This window comes from Hoplias malabaricus, chromosome 16 (assembly GCF_029633855.1).
Source record: "Hoplias malabaricus isolate fHopMal1 chromosome 16, fHopMal1.hap1, whole genome shotgun sequence".
In the NCBI taxonomy this organism is placed as follows: domain Eukaryota; kingdom Metazoa; phylum Chordata; class Actinopteri; order Characiformes; family Erythrinidae; genus Hoplias; species Hoplias malabaricus.
The window spans coordinates 17988680-18011501 of record NC_089815.1 but is presented as its reverse complement, the minus strand read 5'-3'; the positions used below and the strand labels follow the sequence as shown (position 1 = coordinate 18011501).

Here is a 22822-nt window from a genome sequence, read left to right as displayed (position 1 = left end):
ACTTTTTTCCTGCAGGTCTAGGGGTTTGGGTTGTTGACCTTTTGGTCCCAAGCAAAACTTTAGGCTATGGCTGCCTCAACAAAACAAACATTAGGTAAAAGTTGTTATTATTATTTTACACAAGAATAGCAAAAACTAAGTATAAAATATTAACTAATTAGTTTGTTTTCTGTAACTATTTCATCCTGTTCTGGGTGATGGCTGGTCCAGAGCCTATCCAGAATCATTGTCCCGTACAGACACGAGGAGAACACACCAAACTCCTCACTGACAGTGACCAGTGGCAGGGCAGAACCCCTGGACCACATTATTTTTCCCTTCATATCCTATGCATGCTTACAATGACTGAAGGAGATATTTCTATAATGACATGTAAAATAGAGAGAAAGTTTTATTTATTTATTTATTTAAAGATGTTTAAAGATCTCCATAGCTGAAATTCTGAAAGTTTATGAATTTTGTAATTAAGAAAATTACGATTAAGATTAAACCCCACTACTTGAATGTAATTTTGACTATAGAGTGGTCTCTAACTTTTGCACATTATTTTATATAGAGCTATTGTTACAAGCATAATAACTTTTCTTCAGTACTCTATAGCATATAAAAATTGTTGGGTTTTTCTATATCCAAAAATGACCAGTGGCATGCTGATATAATGCATCATTCTTTATTGGCTAGTTGGAAAACATGAATCCAAAATAAACATTTACATTGGTTGGTCCCTCAAGGCTTAAAAGATCAAGAGTAAACAAACTGAGCTTAACAAACAAACAAAAAAATGTAGATTGTTCTCAAAACATTTATTCAATCTTTCTATTCAATCAATCTACTGTTTTCCCTGCATGATTTAAATATCAAGCAATTATACAGAAATATTGTTTTCTTTACTCTCCATGGAAATATAGCTAGCAAAAGATTTTATTCTTTCTCTTGTGGAAATATACTAGCAAAACAAATATACTTTATTTCTGCCATGGACATAATCTTAGCAAAAATTGGTCTGCAAGGCATACCCCTAAAATAAACAGACTCCATAAAATACGTAAAAACTATGTCAGTACGAATATCATTCTGATTTCCTATTTAATTTATGCTTATCATACAAATAAGCATCCAATATGTAGTTGCTATTTTGGTACTGATCTTCTGATCTTAGAAACTAAAACATTTTCATCTCATGCAAAAGTATGCATCAATGCATTGGACAGGCTACTTGATATTTATAGTGCACAAAACAAACCACTCAAGTATCCTCTTCTGAGTCTATACTGAAGGATGAGACATAGACTACTCTAGAACCTGCAATTGGGCTCTATTGTGCTTGTATACTTTTCATAATGGCACACTGTACAAATTTAACTTGATCTTTTTTGGTTGTTATTGAAAGTTTGTGGAACTGTGGCTAAGGATATGAATGCTGTCAATAGTGTTTGCAGTGAATACAGAAAGCATGAGATGAAATGGGCCCAAGGTCACAATGCTCTGTTCTAATTGTCAGAGAGAACCGTATAAAGCCCATATTTGTAGGGTGATGAAGCAATGGAACTGTTTTGTCTGATGTCATTTAATGAGCTGCAATGTTTTTTTTTTCTGATCCTAACTAATCATCCCATATCAGTGATTCACCTCACTAACACTATCATGGCTGAATGCCACCAGATCCTCACAGAAATGTAGCAACAACAAATCCAAAGACTTGCTAGATTTTTAGAAGCTGTTACTGCAGCAAATGAGGACAAACTAACTATCAGTACCATTCACTTCTGAAGAAATGTGTTTAGTATGTGGTTTTTTGGAAAACCGGAATGGAACACGGAGAAAGAAATCATACAACAAGGTGTGGAATATAGCAAGATTTTTTCACCCATCAAAAACTCATTGAAAACATGCTGAAAAGACTATTTGGCCAGCTGTCTGAACAATGTTTATATTTGGCTGAAATGAACAGTGAATAGACGTCTACAAAAAGATGTCCTTCTACGTCTAAAATTGATTGAAATGCGGAAAATGGTCTTCAAAAAGATGTCTGACTTGGGCTAAATTTGGACCAAACAGAGCTCAATTTCCATAGTGTATTTTTGGGCTAACTAAAGGCCATGACAAAACAACCAGATTTAGTTCTTCTGGTAATGTTTTTGACACTGTTACGCACTGTGTGGAGACTCTAGCTGGAATAATATCTATATCAACTAATTCATATCTGCAGTTAAAGAAGATTAAATATACTACAGTGTATAAAATACAACATTCAATGTAGGTCTCTGTGATTCCTATCCTTTCTCAGCTTCAACATGACTCAAGTGTTTTTCTTGTTTCCTTTCTTTCTGTTTTAAACTGAAAGAAATATCTAAATCTGGAAAAGCAAAAACCAAAGGGCATAAGCTGAATTCTGTTCATTTCATGAGTTCCTAACTGCCTCAAAATACCTGGCCAATACTCTACCTCACAAATCTACAAAAGGCATCTACTAATTTAATCTTCACTTCCCAGGAATCCCTGAATAAGAATTCCTATCTTTAATCCTGGTTATTAGATAATTGCTATGGGCTTGAATAGCTGTATTTGCAGCAGCTTCCACGAAAGATAGGACTATGTGTGTGTGTAAGATTCATCACAAATGATTCCTTTGTCTTTTGCCTTGTTGTTTCCAGAGGCCGGATGTGCCGTTGTTGGCCTCTGGGGATACATCTCTTTTGTTGTGATCACACAAGAATCAGATGTTAATGAACACATAGTGGTTGGTCTGTGACAAGTATGCAGGAAGCAGCACGCCTCCCTCATCAAATCTAATAAAAACTCGGATGACTCTGGAGACAGCCCAGTCTTCATTTAAACCCAGAGGCCAATCTTTGTGCACACCAATGGGGATATGAGTTTGTTCTTCATGAGTATTTTTATGTATTTCCCCTCAAACTGATCGCTTCCCATGGCTCGTTTTTGGCACCAGTTTTGAACTCTAAAATTAGACTCTAGATCAATTCCCATTCTTTAGACATTAAAAATAAAAACATACATTCAAATAAAATATTAAAAAGCTAATAAATATATATTATGGTCATTGATTACACAAAAAAGGCAGTTCCACCCAATTTCAGCAGATCTCAGTTAAACCCAACACACATTAAAATGACAAGGACACTTAATGAAGAACACTGTGGTTTCTAGAGCTGTGATGAAGGTGCATACTTAGCGGAGGTCACACACGGATCAATGTAGTGCAACATACATACCTCATTATGTTATATTAAATGAAACTGCCAGACTGATACAGTAGGTATCTGAGCTAGAGTTGAGACAGAAGAGCAAAAGCTGAGGAACTAAAGCTCATTCAGGACAACAGTCTTGGGAAGCTTATTTCATGAATAACCATGGTGTGGCAATCAATCATTTAGTTTTGCAGTGTGTAGTCATCGCTACCCATTAATGTGTGATCTCCATTTACAGCGGTTGTGCTCGTCATACCATAGAATAAAACTGGCTTTCATAAACATAGAAGAAAGTCTGACAGCTGATGTAACTAATGCCAAAAAAAAAAAAATACAAAAATTGCAAGCATTTAGATGAAAGCAATTATATTTAAATAGAATGATAAAAACTTAATTTTGATCAAGGGATCGTACAGAGTTCAGAGCGCCCTGTCAAAAAGAAGGAAGAGGATAAATCGAGTCACTATGTAGAAATATGGACAAACGCAGAATTAATCGGAAGTCTAGTAGCACCCAATTTCACAGTGGATTACCTAGTGCAGAGAATATATTGGCTTTTGAGCTCAACACATAGCTAAATGGAGCCTGAATAAAGCAATAACAAGCAAATTGAAATACCATTCAAATATGTCATGTCAGATGTGAGGTAAGGGTCCAAATCTCCATGTACTCAACTTTGGAGATGAAGGAAGATGAAATTTCCCTTTCCACTGATCTGTGACCTGCTGTTTCTTGGCCACTATCAAGATCCTAACCTTAAAGTGAACCAAACAAGGTCTCAGATCAGCATTCAGAAGCTATTTCACATTGACTGAGCAGTTTCCAACAAACACCAAAATGCCAGTGCTAGCAGTCAGATGTAAATTGTTCTATTGAATTGAATATTGTCTCTGGTGGGAGTTTCTAAAGTGGTGGTCACCAAAGCCTGGTCCTGAAAATATATTAAGGTCCAAACAAAATCTGCCACACCAGATTCAACTTCAGACATCACTGATTGCCTGGATAAAATGCATCAGTATTTGGTAATGAAGTGTGAGCATGTGAGCGTCAGTGTTTGGTAATGAGATGTGAGCTGAGGTTGTGAACAGTGAGAACAGAAGAGGAATGTATCCAACATTCCTCAATTCACACTGAAACACAATCCCAGAAAACACACAGATGCTGTATTTTCCTGCATGCTATCAAGAAATATAACATGCTACAAAAGACCCCATCCAGCTCCACTGCACCACAGCACTTTATTTGAGGCTCTGTGCTCTTTCTGGAGCGTCTTTAGCTTGACATGCCCATGGATGCCATCATGAATCACGCTGAAAATGTACTAATCTTTGGTTCCAGCTGGGAACAAACTTTTCTAATGCCAATTTATGTAGGTGGAAATGTGCGGGATGCTTCCAAATTAGGTTTAAGAATGGGAACCAAACTGGGCTAACACAGGCATGGCCCAAGGTTTGGGTTTGTTGGTATTTGTTGGACAACATAATGTCAGTGTGCTCTGGGCTTAAGGGTAATTTCCATCAAACCTGAACACTGAAGCCCTGTAGATGTAAGCATAGAGTTGGTGGGGATGAGTGGAGCCGCATGCTACACTGGGCTGTGGTCGGGCGAGGCGTGCGTTGCTGTCAGCACACTCTCTGGCTGTTCCTTGCTCCTGCGCAGTCCCGAGTACAGACGCTCCTCGAGGTTCGCAGCCAGCTTGTCGCTCAACTCCGCCGTGACAGTTTGGGGGCCATACCCTGTTTCGGTTAGCTGTGGAGGCGAGTGGTCATCACCTGTTTCAAGTGGCAAGACTACTTGTCCAAAGTCCTCTGCTGAGACCTCTGGTGGCCCCACAGTGCTTTCAGTCCCGGGAGCAAGCCTAGAGGGTGGAGTTTCTACCTTGTCCTTCAAATCCCCACTTGTGTCAGTGCTGGGATTCTCCCTGCTGTGGTCATCCCTTGAAGGAATTACATCCTCACTGGCAGCTGCTGAGCTCTGATCCACCTTGGGTGTATCAGGAATGCTGGATGCTCCCTCGCTGCCTTCCTCATCAGGAGCGCTTACAATTCGGGGAAGTGTACTGTGGTAGGTACTACTCTCCAGCGGGTAGTTGACAGTCTCTCCGCGACGAAGAGGGGTACGGTACCGATCAAAGGATGTGTGGAAGCGCTGGCCTGGGTCACTGTACTGCTTAGAGCGCTGCCACTGCTTGCGCAGGTGCACTCGGGATCGCTGCTTGGAACGTACTGGTGAATCCTGCTGGTCAAACTGAGGATCATGTCGCAGGAACTCATGGAAGAGTGCTTCTGTCTTCTCATCTATGCTGTAGTCCCTGCGAGACAGAAGTGGAGCACGTGGCTGAGTTGCATCAGACTGAGTGAACATTTGTCCATATGGTGACCACACCATTACCCCTTCATCCAGTTCTGTCAAACCATCAGTACCACCACTGGCTCCCAAAGGTTCATCTTCCATCTCTTCTTCAAAAATGTCTGTCTCAAAGCTTTCACACACAGTTCCTCTGTGTCCTGAACTGGTAAAGAAATGTCGGCGCTCCACAGCTGACCCGTCCTTACTGTCACTGCTACTCTGGAAGATCCGTACCTCGTCAGGGCCACGGGACGGGGCTTCTATAGATGCATAGCCACTATCCATTTGTAGAAGCTTCCGTGTTCCTGACTCTCCATCACTCCCCTTTTCCGAATCTAAACTATCTCGCTTCACTCGTCTTTCCAGACCCTCATCCCCAGGCAAACCTGTCTCCCCCTCAATCCCATCCCCAGTGTCCTCAGAAGGATATCTGGGCAGACTGCTCTTCTCCGTCCTAAGCCTAAGAGAAGACACACTTTCCGCGTCACTGTGCACTGAGTCTTTGTCATTGTTGCTGCTCTGGTCAGAGACGTACTGCTCCAGAGAGGCACGCAGGGTCCAGATGTCACGATACAGAGTTTGGGTGTCTGTGCTCTCCCGACGATAGCCCATCCCAGGAACCTCATCTTGGGGCTCAGCACTCAGGCCAATCACCCCAGGCCCCATAGCTCTGCTGCAGCTGGGCTCCACCATCACCTCCACCTCTAACCTGCAGATGAACACAAACGGTCTTTAGAAATGAACAAACATTTCACACAGGAGATGCGATGGGAGCATATCTCTCACAAGGATACAGCTGATTCAGCTTTCTCTTACACATGAAGAGGTTTGTATACCATGGTGCATTTTTTCTATGACAGATTTCAGACAGGCAAAAAGAGATCCAAGCAGATGTTACTGCCAAAGCACAGATGGTGTACTGTACTATGCCACACACTGTAGTACTGCATAGCCATGAGCCTTGGTACATGTGAATGTAAGAGCAGCAATGCAACCCATGAAACTGACATGGTCTAAGCAAAGGTTGGCACACCTCCCTTGATACACAAGGTTCCTGAGGAAATCACAGGCAGTTCCCAAAGCAGCTGCAACCCTCAAAAGTGCCCCAGTGCTAATTGACCCATCTCCTGTGAACTTCACAGGCACTAATAAGGTCACAGTGCCCTGCAAGAACTCTGCTCCATCACTCCAGCATGGAATGGCTTGTTTGCGTGGTGGAGGAAAAGGTGGATGGCTGCTGCGGCGGACAGATGGGTGAGGGAATTAAAGATACCTGCCGAGGGACGGTGGGGGTGGAGAAGGGGGGGAAAGAAGGCGTGGCGCTGGCCTGCTTGGGCAGAAGGCCATGTCCTTGGTGCGTGCGATGTACTGGATGAGGTCGATATGGTGAGCACCATGTTCGTCCTCATCCATGCTCTCACTAGCTGCTCGCTGCCTCTGGAATGGCCTTCGCTTGGGGGAGCCTGCAAGATGGAAATGACATTATTGCAACACATTGACAAGACAGTGCCATGTAAGGGCTCACTCATTTTTGGTCCCTAACTTCAGCTGCTAAACAATTGCCGTTGAGTTTTGAATGAGACATAAAACTGAGGTCCTGACTCTCTGAGTTTATAAAGGGTCCCTGGGCATTTCCTCAAAAAAGAGTAGGGCTGTACTACTCTGTAAGCAATGTGTAGGTACTGTGTAGTAACATACCCTAATGCCACTACCTGACACACAAGTGGTGTGATGACACAAACCCCAACAACTGTAATAGTTCTGCAGTTGGACAAACATGGACCAAGTTGACAAGAGATAACTCCTTTTCTCCACGCTACAAAGACTACAAGATGGCTGCAATTAAATAGCTAGAGATTTCCTAAAACATCAGTTTGGACATCACAGAGTGTATGAAGTACTGAAGTGGAAAAATATGAGGGAAAAATACATTCACCGCAGAAAATATGTGCCATGGGAAGTGGGAACCAGGTGGGAAAAATTGTCAGGGTTGCATTTGTTTCTTTCTTACCACCACATGTAAAATATGCTCACATATATCATAATACTCCCTACATAGTGCACTTCACAGATTTTGACATTAATACTAATACACACTAACGGTGCACTATAGACAAGGAGAGCTGCAGCTTATTATAAACCTTTTGTTGTTTTTAAATCTGACATATAAAGTAATTTTTTTGGTGGAATAAAAAATATATATTTATTTTATGACCTACATTGTGCACTATACATGTTCACAACAGTATAGACCACCCAGGCTATGGCATAGATTCTGAACTGATTCAAAACAGAAGTTTTTGATATTTATCGTTTATATTAGGTCTTCTGTTTCATTGCTTCTCTTACGCATTTATTCTGGCTTTACTGTACTCTTCAGGATATAGTTCATGTTAGGTATCTTCCATTATCTTGATTAGATTTTTATATAACATTAATGGCAGAATAAGTTGTTAATATGAGCCTACAGTTTAACGTTCTGACACTCTGATCAATCATAATCTCTCAATTTTTTGGTAAGGCTGCTAGAGAAATGAAGATTTATCCAACATTTCTTCTATAAACACACTTCAGTACATTTTTCAGAGTGTGCAATAAACATTTTGGAAAATTCTCTTCTCTTTGTGAACTGAGCTGAACCCTAGATGGAAGGAAAGAACCATCACATGGCCATCTGCTGTAGAGGAAGTCTTGGCACCTGAACACAACCACTCCCTCTAACCAACTTGTACAGTCTCCAGTATTGCACAAACAGACACACAAACACATACATATGCACACACACACACACACACACACACACACACACACACACACACACACACACTGGTACTCTCACAGCATCCTCCTCATCCAATGAAGCCTGCAATCATAATAAGGTCTGCAACCAGTGTTATGACACTTTCTGTAAGAGCTGACTCTCCCTCAGGCTAGGAAAATGGCTGTTTTATGGATTCAAAACCTTGTCCTCATTTCCCAGGTTACTATTTGGGTACCATGCTTTCTTATGCAGACACAGGACTCATTACAGCAGATGCTATTTGTCAGCAATTAAAACATGCCCTTAAATTCCCAGGTACACACTGAAGCCTGAAATGTGCAGCAAATGGAAAGCAACATAGCAAAAATGCTTTGTGACTTTTATTCCTGTAAGCAAGTTTTAACAAACTTTATATTTGTAACTGTGTTGTTTTTCTTTCTTTCTCACCATTGGATTTGTGCTTAAACACATTCACTGAGGATTTTTCAATTAATATATGTTTTTAAAGACATATATTAACATATTCCAAGACTGAACTTATGGTGAATAATATTTTATACTTCTTTATAAAATGTTTAATGTTTCAGAACAACATGAATTTCTACAAACTTTTCACGTTTTTGGGAAAGTATTGCAGGCATTCAATGCAAAATATGTTTATATTTACAAAACACAATGTAGTTGGTCAGGGAAAACTTTGGCCATCTGAAGTCTAAATATCAGTTTAGTTGGCGAGTGTGCATTGTACCTCTGGTGTCCAGGCTGGAGGCTCTTTGGCTGCTGTCAAACTTCCATCTCTTTATTTTGAAGTAGGGACTGGCTCCCTCGAGGCTGGCATGGCGCCGCAGTTTGGTGAAGAACTGCAGTACCGGACCCTGAGGGGCAGAGGATGACAGAGCCATGGCTGAGAGGGACGCTCCCTCACGTCCACTGCGCAGACTAAGCCCTCTCACCTCCATCTGAGTAGAAACAATAGAAATTAGCATTATTTTATAAATGCAAATGCTTCATGGAAAGTTACTTGGAATCCTTAAAGACTAAATATAACAGCTTTTGGTCCCACTTGATATTATGTGTTCAGTTTTACAGTTAGGTCATGTAAATGCACTCAAGCCTTAGGTTTTTACTCATGTTACCACATAATTATTTAGTAGGTATGGAGATATATTGTGTATCAATTACATGATTATTGTTAGCCATAGCCTTTGACCCTGTTTTGTCATGAAGCTAAATCTAGCTTTTAGTTGAATTTCTCATTCCACCTTAAATACTCTGTACAAGCTGGTGATATTCAAGAATATCATTGATCCATATGGATCTGGGGGACTTTCTCTCTTTCTTCTCCTCTAAATGCAGCACAATAAATAACCCTAATTTCGGTCTGTAATATGGTATTGGTGAACCAGAACATAAACAGCACCAAAAATCAGCTCTACCCCTTCTTTGCTCAAACAGATTATTTTTGATATCTGATTGGATTAGTTTTCTTTTAAGAATTAACTCTGGTATCTGGGTACAGCCTTAGATTCATCAATTTATAAAATCTATAAATTGACTCTATTGACTAGGACTATGTCTTTTATAGAATTGTATTATATAATATTATTTTTGCTGTTACCCATAGAATATATTAACAATTTTAAACACTCCCAGCATTCCAATAGTGTTGTTTGTTTTAGATGGAAATATTGGGTCACTAATGACCCAGGTAACAAATGTTTGGTTCCTTTGAGGTTAATTTGGGGTTAATATCAATTAACATTTGACAAATGAGAGAAGATAATTAAGCAGACACTTCAGCTACTTACCTGGCTTTTTAATGTATGCTCACTACAGACAGAAATGTTGAATTACGCACGCAGTTAGTATACAGACACCCTGCAGTTGTCTTCCTTGAATATGGGAAGATAAGCACTGTGCCCTGCTGTGACAGTGAGGTATATTCTTATTCTCAACAGTGACAGTCCTACTGTCCAAAAAAATTCATGAAGGGTGTCTATAGTAGGGCTTGGCAATTAATTGCAAATGAATAGAAATTGACATTCAGAACTTCTGACTAATGTAATCTTGCCTATATCAATTAATCAATTAAGTTTTCTTTTAATTGTTTTCAATTCAAAATTTCTTTTTTTTTTTAATTCTATTAATATTTCCCAATCTGTGTGTTCACATACTGTTGCCTTAAAGCCACACTACCGCAAACATAGTCATGTGATTCTGGCCCATCCAATCTGCCACATGTAAGCAACATGGAGGAGAACCTAAATGCAGAGGCCAATCAAGCAACTCATGCAGTTTTTACCTAAAATAAAAAAGCATTGTCTGTTGTTTGGGCATTTTTTGACTTGAAGACAACACCGAACATAATCTCTGTTGAAAAGCACTGATCTGGAGAGGCTAACCTTGTTCAATATTAAACATATGTTGGAGGGGTATAAAGCCCACCCAGCTTTGGTCTGTGTATTTGTGGAACTGTGTTTTCCCGAGTGATGCTTATATATTTTACCCTGTTCTTATTGATTTTACATAATGCAAGGCACTGTATTTAATCAGTATTATATTGTACTTATGTCCTTGCTTATTACTAAGAATCACAGTACTAGTAAATTCTCACCAGGCTTGAACTGGGGGGCTCAGGACCAGAAGGTGGTGGAGCCTCACAGAAGCTGGTATCCACAGTGGAGTTGAGAGTGTCTCCTGGCAGAGCTGAAATTGGGCTAACACTCAAGCTGACCAAGGCGGTCTGTGGCAGTGGACACATTGGAGGCTAAGGGCAGACAAAACATAAAACAGCATTACAGACTTGATTTGGTGATTTTTCTTTTTCCACATGAGCTCATGCCAAGCATCAGCTAGAAGGGTATGAAGCTCCCCTAGCATTGGACTGTGGAGCAATGGAACTGCGTACTCTGGAATGATGGAGGATCATCCAATATTGCTGGGATGAACTGTTGATCCAGAATCAAGCACAAATCAGTCCCTGAACTAAGAAAGGTTCCATCAAATGTTGGTTGGAAAGTGTTCCAATATCTAGTGCCCTTAGAGGAGATGGACAGGATGATGCAGAAAAGAACTGAGTGAACTCCTCTGTCTAATCAAGTCGATATCAGCTAAATGTCATGTGGTCAGCTGAGCCCAGCACCTGCTGACCCTATGTGCTCTGCTGAGCTGCCCTAGTCCTCTCTCACTGTGCCTGACCGGATTGACACCACATTCCTCTCGCTGTGAGCTGAGAGCACCGTGGCTGTCACCTGGAAGATGGAGAGGCTGGATTTAGCGACGGGGCGGGTTGTCATGGCGATGCTGTTCTCCGATGACTCACACTCGTGGATGGTGACGATCTTGAGGGTCGGGGGAGGGATGTGGAGGTGGGTGAGCCTGGCATTCTTTAGGTGATGGAAATCCCCCTCAGTGAGTGTGTACCTGAGGTCAGAGAGACAGAAAGAAAAGAGAGAGAGATGGTGGGATGGGGATGGGGTTGGGGGGGTTCAACACAAATACACTGTGTGGGCAGAGTCAAGTAGACCATCATTCCCAGTCTGAAAAGAAAACGAAAGACGTGAAATGTGTAAATGCCCACCCCAGAGAAGAGCGACTGATGTGGGAGTGTGTTACGTACACATAAGCTCTTCTGAGGAAATGTGGGTCGGCTGATGTAGAAGCAAAAGCCCATGATTAATACTCTATAATTCACACCCAATCAGCTCACAGCTCACATTCATTTACACTGTCAAACCAGCTCATACACACTGACGAGGATGATAATACACAGTCAAGCGTAAACAGTCCCCTCCCTCTTCTCACTGTCTCTAACTACTTCGGAAATTCTTTATCTCACACTTTCTTTTTCTCTCCATCTCTCCATCTTTTGTTCTTTTATCTCCATCTCTGTATTCTCTGTTCCTTTTCCTATTTTCTTTCTTTCTTTTCTCTCACTTTGTATGGCTGTCACTGTCCCTTCTCTCTCTCTCTCTCTCTGTCGCTTATCCTTCTACTTCCTGTTAATATCTCTTGTTTCTCTCACTCTTTTCACCCTTCTTAGTCCCCATCTTTTTGTTTATATTCTTCATTCACTCCCTCCTGCCTCTCAATCACTTTCTTTTTAACGACTGTCACTCTCTTTCTCTCTTCCTCTTCATCTCCACGTCTCTATTCTGTTCTTTTTTCTTTGTCACTTTCTTTCCTTTTTCTCTCTCTGTTTCTCATCTTTCTATTTCCTCAATACCTCTTCTTTCTCTCACTCTTTTCACCCTTTATTCATTCACTCCCTCTTGCCTCTCTGCCCCTCTCTCTGTCTGTCTGTCTCTATGTCTATGGCTATCACTCTCCCTTCGCGCTCTCTCTCTCTGAATGAAAGAAAGAGGGAAAGTAAGAGAGTCTATATTTTTGCCTTTTTCCTTTTTTTATTCTTGTATGTCACTCTCTCTTCTCTCCTCTATCTCTCTCTGAGTCCTTACTCTTCTCTCTCTGGTGATTTAATGAACATAAATAAAGTTGAAGGTCAGTTGACAGGCAGTTGTGTAGTAGACATGAAAAACCACCCTATGTTAATGAGGTCTGTGTTTTATTGGATGGTCCAAAAGACACATATGATACGTGCAGTGCTGGCAGTGACTAAACCGGGGAGAAAATCAGTTAGAAAAATCAAAGACTATCCAAATGATGTGCCAGCAAAGAGAATTACAGCACTGGGCTCAGGAGATGGGGGAGGTGAGTGTGTGTGTGTGCGGCAGACCTTCGACCTTTCTCCTGAGCTTTCTTGCCGTGGTCGAAGAGTGCAGCTTCATTGAAGGACACCCGGCGGCCTGTGCTTCCCGTGGAGAGGAAACGCTCAGTCTCAACGTCGTGGGAACTGCCCGCTGACACACATTCTGACTCATCCACACGGATAGTAATCTCTGCAGAACAAGAACAAACACATGATACACAACAAACACAGCTATGTACCTCCATCTTAACCACATACAATGAAAAATGATGCAACTTTAGTGTCTGAACACAACCTTGTGTCCAGAGAGAAAAGAGTAACCTAAACATATTGTTACTGGGATAAAACATTGGCTCAAGTAAAACGCCAATGGTTAACATAGTATAGTGTAACATAGTATAGTATATGTGTAGCAGTGCTGCTTTCTATGAAAATAACACACCATGCTACACTACTGGGTCCTTGGGCAACTCTCCTAATAATACACTCACATTTATTTGTGTCATAATTTAAATTTGAATCATTCTGGATAAGAGCATCTGCTAAATGACGGAAATATAAAGTAAATGTATCTTCCCAGAAATGTAGGAAACAGTGTGGCTCTATTCTTCTCTAATTTAGATGTTATGTTGCTCTCCAATATGTTCATTAATTAATTAATTCATCTCCTGTAACTGTTTCATCCCTGGACAAGGCTCCAGTTAATCCTCTAATATGTATTTTAGAGTGCACAAACAGAAAATATGCAGTGAATTTAGCAGAAAAAATGCTATATTTAATTTGACCAGCAGAAATAATCTCTTACTTAGTGAAATCATCATAAATCAAATTAATACATCACATATTTCTCACTGTGAGTTTGTCAGAAGAATATATCCATCCATCCATTATCTGTAACCGCTTATCCAATTTAGGGTCACGGGGGGTCCAGAGCCTACCTGGAATCATCGGGCGCAAGGCGGGAATACACCCTGGAGGGGACGCCAGTCCTTCACAGGGCAGAAGAATATATACTCCATCTATTCCTATTATCCTTCTGCTTGTTTGAACCTGGTCAAAATGTCTGTTTTTATATACTAGAAGACATATCACGAGCATTGCCACTTTGAAGCTTCAATGTTCCAAAGACTCAAACTGGCACATTCAGACCACCAGAGTTTTACAAGGGCTTTAAAGTCCATTGGTGTACCATAAATTTCCATTACATTTGCCACACCAGAAGAAAAGTTGGTAGGTTTTCCTAATATGCCTGTTTTAAATATAAAAAAAATTGAGTAGAAATAATGGGATTTTTCAAATTAATTCAACTTCAAAATCTACCGTGAAAATATAATAAGGTCCAATTATTTTCTTGAATTAAATTTCAATGATACGCACTGAGGGTCCCACCACAGAGACAGTGAAAGGTACCATCACAGTGACAGTTTTTTGAGAGTGTACTGACAACTTGGTGTTCGCTTTTCTATGCAGCTCAAGGTACAGGTGAGTGGCATAGGGGTGGGTGGGTACAGACACTAATAGCTTATTCATAGATGCACCAATACTGAATGAAGGCATAGAGTTACAGCTAAGCGTATTTTAAGGCATTTAAATTGTTATTTCCTAGGAAAAAATTTATATATATGTCATTTTAATTTGTTTTCAGGGGTTTAATCAATGACTGAAAGGGACTTTAATTGTTTTTATATAGAGGATGTATTTTATTTTATTGGTAGAATAAAATCCTGCTGGTTTTAAATATTATTCTTTGAAACAAATCCATTATATATCACGTGGCAGGAAAGAAAATTAGGTAAAACTAAAATAGGTCCTACATTAAAAAAATCATAAACTAGATTTAAGATCAATTAACATTCTAAGAATAGTTTAGAAGGTTTTTTTAGATGATAAAGAAAAGTTAATTCACTCATTACATCTAATAATGTATAAAAGGAAGATGTACACATCATACCATGCACAGGCTGGGATTCTTCGAGATAAGAGGTGGTGGTCTTTTCCGGATCATCACTGGCCCTGAAGCACAGAATGAACCTTCAGTAAAGAGAAAGAATAAAAGTCAGATTTGGAGCCAGTGTAACATCCTGCTCTGCTCTATGTTGGTTCTGTTGGCCCGCCCTTATTCGTTCCTTGCCCTGCATTTGTCATGTCCTGCAACTTTGAGTGCTTGGTTGCTATGGTTGCCAATAGTTCCCAGGTGCTCCTTGTTCTCCTGCCCTTGTAAATATACTCCTTGTCTTCGTCTGGTGTCTTGCTGGGCATTGTGGGTGAATTTATGTTTGTGTGAGTAGTCATTGCCTTTTGTTTCTTGTTTTTCTAGTCTTGGTTTATTGTCCTCTTATTGTTTAAAAATGGACTTCAATAAAATATACCACTTGACCTTGCATCCAACCTCGAGACATCTTTGCTACAGACATCTGCTTCAACACATCTGAATGAAGTGAAAAACAAATGAGCTCAGTCTGGTCTACAAGAATAGGGTTTAGAAATTAGATATTGTCCAATAACAGTGGTACATTGGTGGGGCTGGACAATTAATCGAAAATTAATAAAAATCAACATTCAGAACATAATCTTGTCTATAACGATTATATCAATTATTTATAACTATTTTTTTTAATTCTGTTATGTCCCCCTGTGTGTTCATGTACTGTAACTTTAAAACCATGCTACCAAGCTGTGGTCACATGATTCTGCCCCTATCTGCCACACGGAAGCAACCTAAATCCCGAGGCTGACCAAGCGACTCGAGCAGCTCTTACCAAACAAAAACACAGTCTGTGGTGTGGACATGCTGTGTTTTGATTATGATTAAGATGACATTGAACAAAAATAAGTCAAATGTAAACGCTGATAAAAAACAATTTCAGTGACCAAAGCACAATTACACAGCAAATATAAACAGTGCTCAAAAAAAAAAGAGAAAACAAGCTCCCAGCAACATTAGAACAAAAATCCCATATTTAATACTGGAGCATATTTACAGTACAAACCTCGTCACTGAACTACAAGGGTCAAGAACACAAAAACAAAATAATTGTTCATTAATCGTATTCGTTGTAAAATGTACAATTAATCATGATAGTGATTTGTGCTCATATCGCCCAGCACTAATTCAACCACAATTCAACCTTGAACGTTAGGGAATTAATGTACTAATGACGGATCTTTAGGTCTGGATTGCAAAAACACCACTCCAGCTAATCCCAAACACACTGCATGAAGCTCCATCATTGAAGAAAATCCAGTTCCACAGCTTTACAGCAATTTGTATAATCATCATGAAAGGTACTGGAACAGCCATGGGTGTACCTAATGCCAAGCCTTGGCTAGAGGGGTATAAAGCCCTCCAGGACTGAGCTGTGGAGTAGTGGAATTCTGGAGGGATAGAGCTTCATCCAATGTATTTGGTGATGAGTTGGCGTAGTGTTAATGAACCTCTGTGTCTTGATCTCACTGATGTTCTTATGGCTGGATGCCATCAAATCCTCATAGAAATGTTCCAATAGCTGATCTAAAGTATTGCCATTATAGAAGAAGCTGTTACTGCAGCAAAATGGGGCAATATACACTCATCAACATTATTGGGTACTAATAACTAAAGTAACTAATAGGTAGTACCTACTTTGTATTTGCAGTTATTGTCCAATTTGTCAGCCCACTAAGGAGGATTTTGCACCTCTACAGGTACACACTATAGCCAATAAATTTCTCTCCATGCTTTATTATCCTAATTTCACCCTGTTTTTAAATGATCAGGATCACCACAGGTATGAATTGGGTGGTGGACCACTCTTAGAGCTACAGTGACACACATAGTGGTGGCGGTGTGGATCAGAAACCTCAGTGTCATTGTTGGACAGAGAATAGTCCACCAGCCAAAAACATCTAGTAAACAGTGTACTGTGACTCAGATGAAGGACAAGAGGACGACCAACACAAATGTTTTGGATGAGCTTCTCTCTCTGACTTTGCATCTACAAGGTGGACAGTGAGTGGACCCAATATTTAAAATCTCCAGCAGTGCTGCTGTGTCAGATCCACTCGTAGCAGAACACCAGAATGACCAACACAAACTGTGCAGTGACAAATACAGTGCTGTGCAGCGCCATTTTATATTTATAAGGTGAACCAATGACGTTGATGTGTCTAACAGAGTGGACAGTGAGTGGACACAGGATTTAAAACTCAAGCAGCATTGCTTTGTCTGATCCAACAGGTGGAATACAGTCTATAATTGTAGAAAAACAAAGTGTTCCTACAGTATACCTGCACCTAATAAAATGGATATAATGGATATAAATAAAGTGTAGATACAACGTATGTGTACCTAAAAGTGGTCAGTGAGTGTACAATATTAATATTATTCATTACAGAGGAAATGCTGAAATTATTAATAGCTTTATGATTTTAATAAATGAAGATGCACAGTTTTGGTGGAAAATTAAGCCCTTTCTGGAACAATAAATATCATGAAAATGTTTTAGAGTATGAAAATATATCACCAAGCCTTAAGGGAGCCTTCTGTGCTATTACAGCATAGGCAGTAATCCGTGTTTTTGGAGAGACAATTTCTCCGTCCATATGGGACCGTGAAGCAGTGAAGATAAACTGGGGGTGCTTTTTTCGGTCCAAAGCAATGTACTCGATGACTCCACTTCACTGTGTGTGTTTGTGTGTGTGAGAGTGAGAAAGAGTGGGTGTGAGTGTGTGAGCGCGCCAGGATAGATTAATCACGGCTGATGGCTGCTATGAGCTCTCATTAGCTTCGTCATTTGTAGGAGCTGCAGTGCTCCAGTCTGGTCTGAACACAAGCACACTCAGTACTCCTCAGGCACCACACACACACACACTCACACACAAGCAGACTCGCACAAGGTGGAGGATGCTAACACACAGCATACATAACTGTGAACTTGGCATCAGAAGATGGATGGCAGCAAAATAACAGAAAGAACAGATCTACAAGGAACCATTCCCACTAACACAAATATAAAAGCCGTGGTTTGGCCAAAAATAAAATTTACAGCTTTACCAAAACCACACTCTATCAAAAAAGAAATGTTACATTGCATCTGCTTCTATAATTTCTCTGCTTGCTAACAATAGTGGTGGCATTGATCTAAATGCAGCGTTATATCATATTATATCTACAGATCCTGCAGTTGTCTTCCTTGAATATGGGAGAATAAGCACTTTGCCCTGCTGTGGCATGAGGTATATTCTTATTCCCAACAGTGACAGTCACCCAGTCCCAAAAAATTAATGAAGGGTGTCTATTGTAGGGCTTGGCAATTAATCGCAAATGAATATAAATTGACATTCAGAACGTCTGACTAATGTAATCCTGCCTATATCAATTAAACTGAGTTTTCTTTTAATTGTTTTCATCCTTTTTTGTTATTATTATTTCTATTAATATCCAATCTGCCCCATGAGAGCAACATGGAGGAGAACATAAACGCAGAGGTCAATCGAGCAACTCATGATCAGCTCCCAGCAACATTACAAAAAAAAATCCAACTGCAATACTTGAGCATGTTAACAGCACAAGCCTTGTCAGTTAACAATGAGGGCCAAAAAAAAAGAAAAAAAAAGTGGTTAATTAAATGTAATTGAGGTTAAAATGTTCAATTAATCGTGATATTTATTTGTGGTCATATCATCAAGCACTAGTCTATAGTATATATTTGTTGTTAATTACAGCTGTTATGAGATTTCAAATGAATTTACATGTGGTTTATTATAAGGTATAAGGTATTATATAAGGTAAGTAGGAGATGGGAGATGTGGAAAAGTGCCTAAAAATGAACAAGAAAAAAAGAACAAATCCCATGTAACTTGTGTTAGAAAAGAACACATAGGACTCTTGCTTGGGAATCTTTTATCTTAATTCAGTGGTTTCTAATTCAAGTCCTGGAGTGACCTGACCTGCACACTTTAGTGTTTTCCCTGTACATACACTTGAGCTCAGACAGGGTTGTTAATTAGTTGATTACTTTAATCAACTGTGTCAGAGCCAGGGAGTTCAAAATATGCAGGGCAGAAGTAGGCTGTTTCAGGAATATTGTTAGAAACTACAGACCTAAGTCATTGACATTAACTTCATTGGTGCACTAATTACATCTATCATATCCATGTAAATAAAAACTATATCAGCACAAGTGTGTTATACAATTTACTTAATTTTGGCAATAGCAAGGTTTTGTGGTTTGAAAATAAGTTCAGATTTTTTGTATGGAAATTGTATGGAGAATATTTGATTCCACCTTTAAAAAAAGCAAATTGTATATGCAATAAACAATTTGCATATACAGTTTTATTTATTCTCACCAAGTGTTAGAAGCCATCAACACTGAGTGGAACAAGATTGACTCTTTCTATTAAAAGCTACCTGCAAAGCTTTAACATGTAAAAAACTCAAAATGTCTACAAAAGCACTGCAAACATTTACTTTGTCTATTTCTTTAATTCTTACTAATTCCTTACTTAAGTAAAATTTAATTCCATGTCCTTTTATGTTTGGCCCTTTTTTGAATGCAAAGCACCTCATTTGGCTTGTATTTCTCTCACTCACTCACATACACCCTCGCATTTAGCAAATGCTCTATAAAAGGTGCTATTCACTGCTGGTCATTAATGACACCATATGTCATTGATTTATGTAGGAGTGGGTATATCATTCACAGGGAAAATATGTTCACATTTAAATCAAGAAAATGTATTTTTCTTACAATGTGTGACACAGTGAGGCACATTTGTTGTAGTGGTGGTATATATCTGCTGTGGTCTCACCGGGCATAGCGGGGGTCTCCTTCACAGCAGCGTCGGCAGACGATCAGCAGGACGGACAGCAGGACCAGTGTCCCCCCGAGGAAGATGGACAAAAGGACCAGCAGCAGGACGTAGCCATCCTGCCCCCCAGGCTCCAGGGGGAGCTCCTAAGTGAACAACACACATAATCAGTTAGATAAGATGATCTAAATTGATATTTTACGTAACTTTATGGCATTTGGTAGATGCTTTAATCCAGATTGGCTTACAACTCGAATCACTTATTTGGTGAAATTGTAAAATTACTTGCCCTATGTCTCTTTATTATAAGGTCAACCAGAGTGCTTTGATAAATAAAACTAACAGACTCAGGGCGGCACAGTGGTGCAGCAGGTAGTGTCGCAGTCACACAGCTCCAGGGGCCTGGAGGTTGTGGGTTCCATTCCCTCTCCAGGGTCTTGCATGTGAGGGGTTTGGTGTGTTCTCCCCGTGTCCCCGTGGGTTTCCTCCATTTACAGTCCAAAACACACGTTGGTAGGTGGACTGGTGACTCAAAAGTGTCCGTAGGTGTGAGTGTGTGAGTGAATGTGTGTCTGTGATGCCCTGTGAAGGACTGGGTGTATTCCCGCATTGCGCCCAATGATTCCAGGTAGGCTCTGGACCCACCGTGACCCTGAACTGGATAAGCAGTTACAGATAATGAATGAATAACAGACTCAGATTTCTAAACTGTGGAACCAGATATCTGTAAACTTTAAATCTGTATGACTTTAAATCTCCTTCACATAAAATCATTACATCAAATGGTTAAAAATAAGACATTTGACACCTTAGACATGTGAATATATCTACTTTAAGGCACACCCATTGTGAACACTATAGTCACGATGCATAATGACAGGTGTGGGTATAAAGTCTCAGAGCAGTCAGCTGTGGAGCAGAGGAACTGTGCTCACAGTAATAATGGGGCTTCTGCAATAACTTTGTGATGAGATGCAGCAAGATTTATGCCCCAGAGCAAATCATCCAACAACTGACCTCACTTAGGCTCTTGAGGCTCAGTGTAAGATGTCTGATTTCTTAGATGTTTTCCATGGTTTAAAATATAATTAATTAATTTGTTAATTATCTGTAACCGCTTATCCAGATCAGGGATGCTGTGGGTCCGGAGCCTACGGGGAATCACTGGGCGTAGAATCAAAGGGTGAAAATATAATTGTCATGTTTTTATTTGAAAGAAAAGTGGAGAGACAGGTAGGCCATTCTAAGGCCATATATTCAGCAAAGAAAACAAACTGCATGATTTATTGCCATTTTACCATTATCAGCATTAAATATAAACCTCGCAAGGCATGTGCAGGTTCAGTGTTATAGCAGAGCAGTTGTTATGGTTTAGACACATCAGTAATATAATGTTTAGCTTTCAGCTTGAGCAGGAATATGACAATAACAGACCCTGGGCAAGACTCCTACTACTACAGTAGCTTCGACCACTTTAAAAAATTTGTTTACATCACTGGTGGGTTTGGACAGTGAACACTAGCCTAGATTTGCATCGCAGACATTGTGACCCCTGACTACTGTCACCTCCAAGTTGAAGTTGAGTTTTCCACCCTGAATCATTTATTTCAATTGAGTTATGCAAATAATAATAATAATAATAATAATAATAATATAGTGGATTTCTTCTTTAAGAATCACTAAGCAGTAACGAGTATGAATTATTCAGTCTCTACTGTGACTTTTCTAGTAGCTAATATAAATCATTCAATGACATTTAATATGTATGATATGTATGATATATAGTTATGATAGAGGAATTGAACTGTGCTCTACTATAAAGGCCTTTAGGGCAGAGTTATTTAAACTGTGCGAATGAATTTTGAGAGGGCACAGGTGAGACATGGGATTGCAAAAAATAAATATTTAAATTATTTATTATATTTTTATTTGTTTGTATGAATAATTAGTTAAAATCTGAGGCACATAAGAAATGCATCATAAAATTGAGCCGGCTTATGGACCCATGGATGAGGAGAGAACATTGATTTTGTTTTTGATTGCTGAATACATCTGCGTAACTACTTAAGGAGTATTAACAGGCTGCATTTTCAACAGACAAGCACAAGCACCAGATACAGCAATACTAAAATGGTATCAATAACTTCAGATCAACATCAATAAATGTCAGAGCAATGCATTGTAATCACAGATTGATTTAAGTTGCAGTGCATCAGACCAGATGTGCATATGTTTACGCTTTGGGAATACAGCTAGAAAGTCCTTGTTTTAGTGCTTAAGAAACCCATATTTCAGGGGTACCCAATGCGTTGATCACAATCGACCAGCTGTTTGCACCACTCACTTTGGTACATCGTGCCTCACTTAAATTTACATTACATTTAAACAGGCTAATAAATTACATCACTTCCTTACAGCCTTTAGTGGCAGACAGGTCACTGTGATTGACTGATGTGAATGTGGCCATGTCCTGTGTAAGACTGCAGTAATATCCAGATGAATGCAGATTACAAATAAGGGAATTCACACAGCAAAGCGAGAAAACAGTCCAAGGTCGAACCACAAAAGAAACAAACAAACAAACTTACAAAAACCCAGGCAAATCCAAAAGGCAGAGACAGAGCAAAACAAATGACAGATTGATACATAAGAAAACAACAACAGAGTACAGTGGAGAGATGCAGGGCACAGATGAAGACAGACATCTTAAAAAGTCTAAAACAGGTGAAATGGATTTCAGTTCTCTGGTTGGATAATGAGATATGTCTGGAACATGAGACCCTTGGGGGGAATTCTGGAGTTGGAGTGCTCCCAGGTTAGTGTGATTTTTCTGTCCTTTTCCCTGGAATGGTTTTTGAAGGTAGATCTCAATTACCTCTCCCCTGGAAAATGTGGCCAAAAATGTGGGCACCCCTACCATAGTGGTTAGTGTAGAACAGGGAGCAATGCTGCTGGCTTATTTGCAGAAGACTAACCACACAATGCTAGACCAATAAGATTCCT

At 39.8% G+C, this 22822-nt stretch overlaps 1 protein-coding gene across 3 annotated transcripts in view; it reads right to left on the bottom strand.

Moving 5' to 3' along the window:
* Nucleotides 1-666: 666 nt before the first annotated feature.
* Nucleotides 667-22822, bottom strand: part of cbarpb (CACN subunit beta associated regulatory protein b) — a 30966-nt gene continuing 8810 nt past the window's right edge. For 2 of the 3 annotated variants that reach the window (XM_066648065.1, XM_066648066.1), the window contains exons 3-10: nt 19820-19965; nt 14979-15058; nt 13055-13217; nt 11571-11742; nt 10934-11086; nt 9068-9278; nt 6832-7021; nt 667-6267 (exon numbers count right to left, since the gene is read on the bottom strand). In XM_066648065.1, the coding sequence (XP_066504162.1) occupies nt 4794-6267; nt 6832-7021; nt 9068-9278; nt 10934-11086; nt 11571-11742; nt 13055-13217; nt 14979-15058; nt 19820-19965 (2589 nt within the window). In that variant the 3' untranslated portion in view covers nt 667-4793. The remainder of the gene's footprint in view (nt 6268-6831; nt 7022-9067; nt 9279-10933; nt 11087-11570; nt 11743-13054; nt 13218-14978; nt 15059-19819; nt 19966-22822) is intronic. The other variant, XM_066648067.1, reaches the window with a different exon arrangement.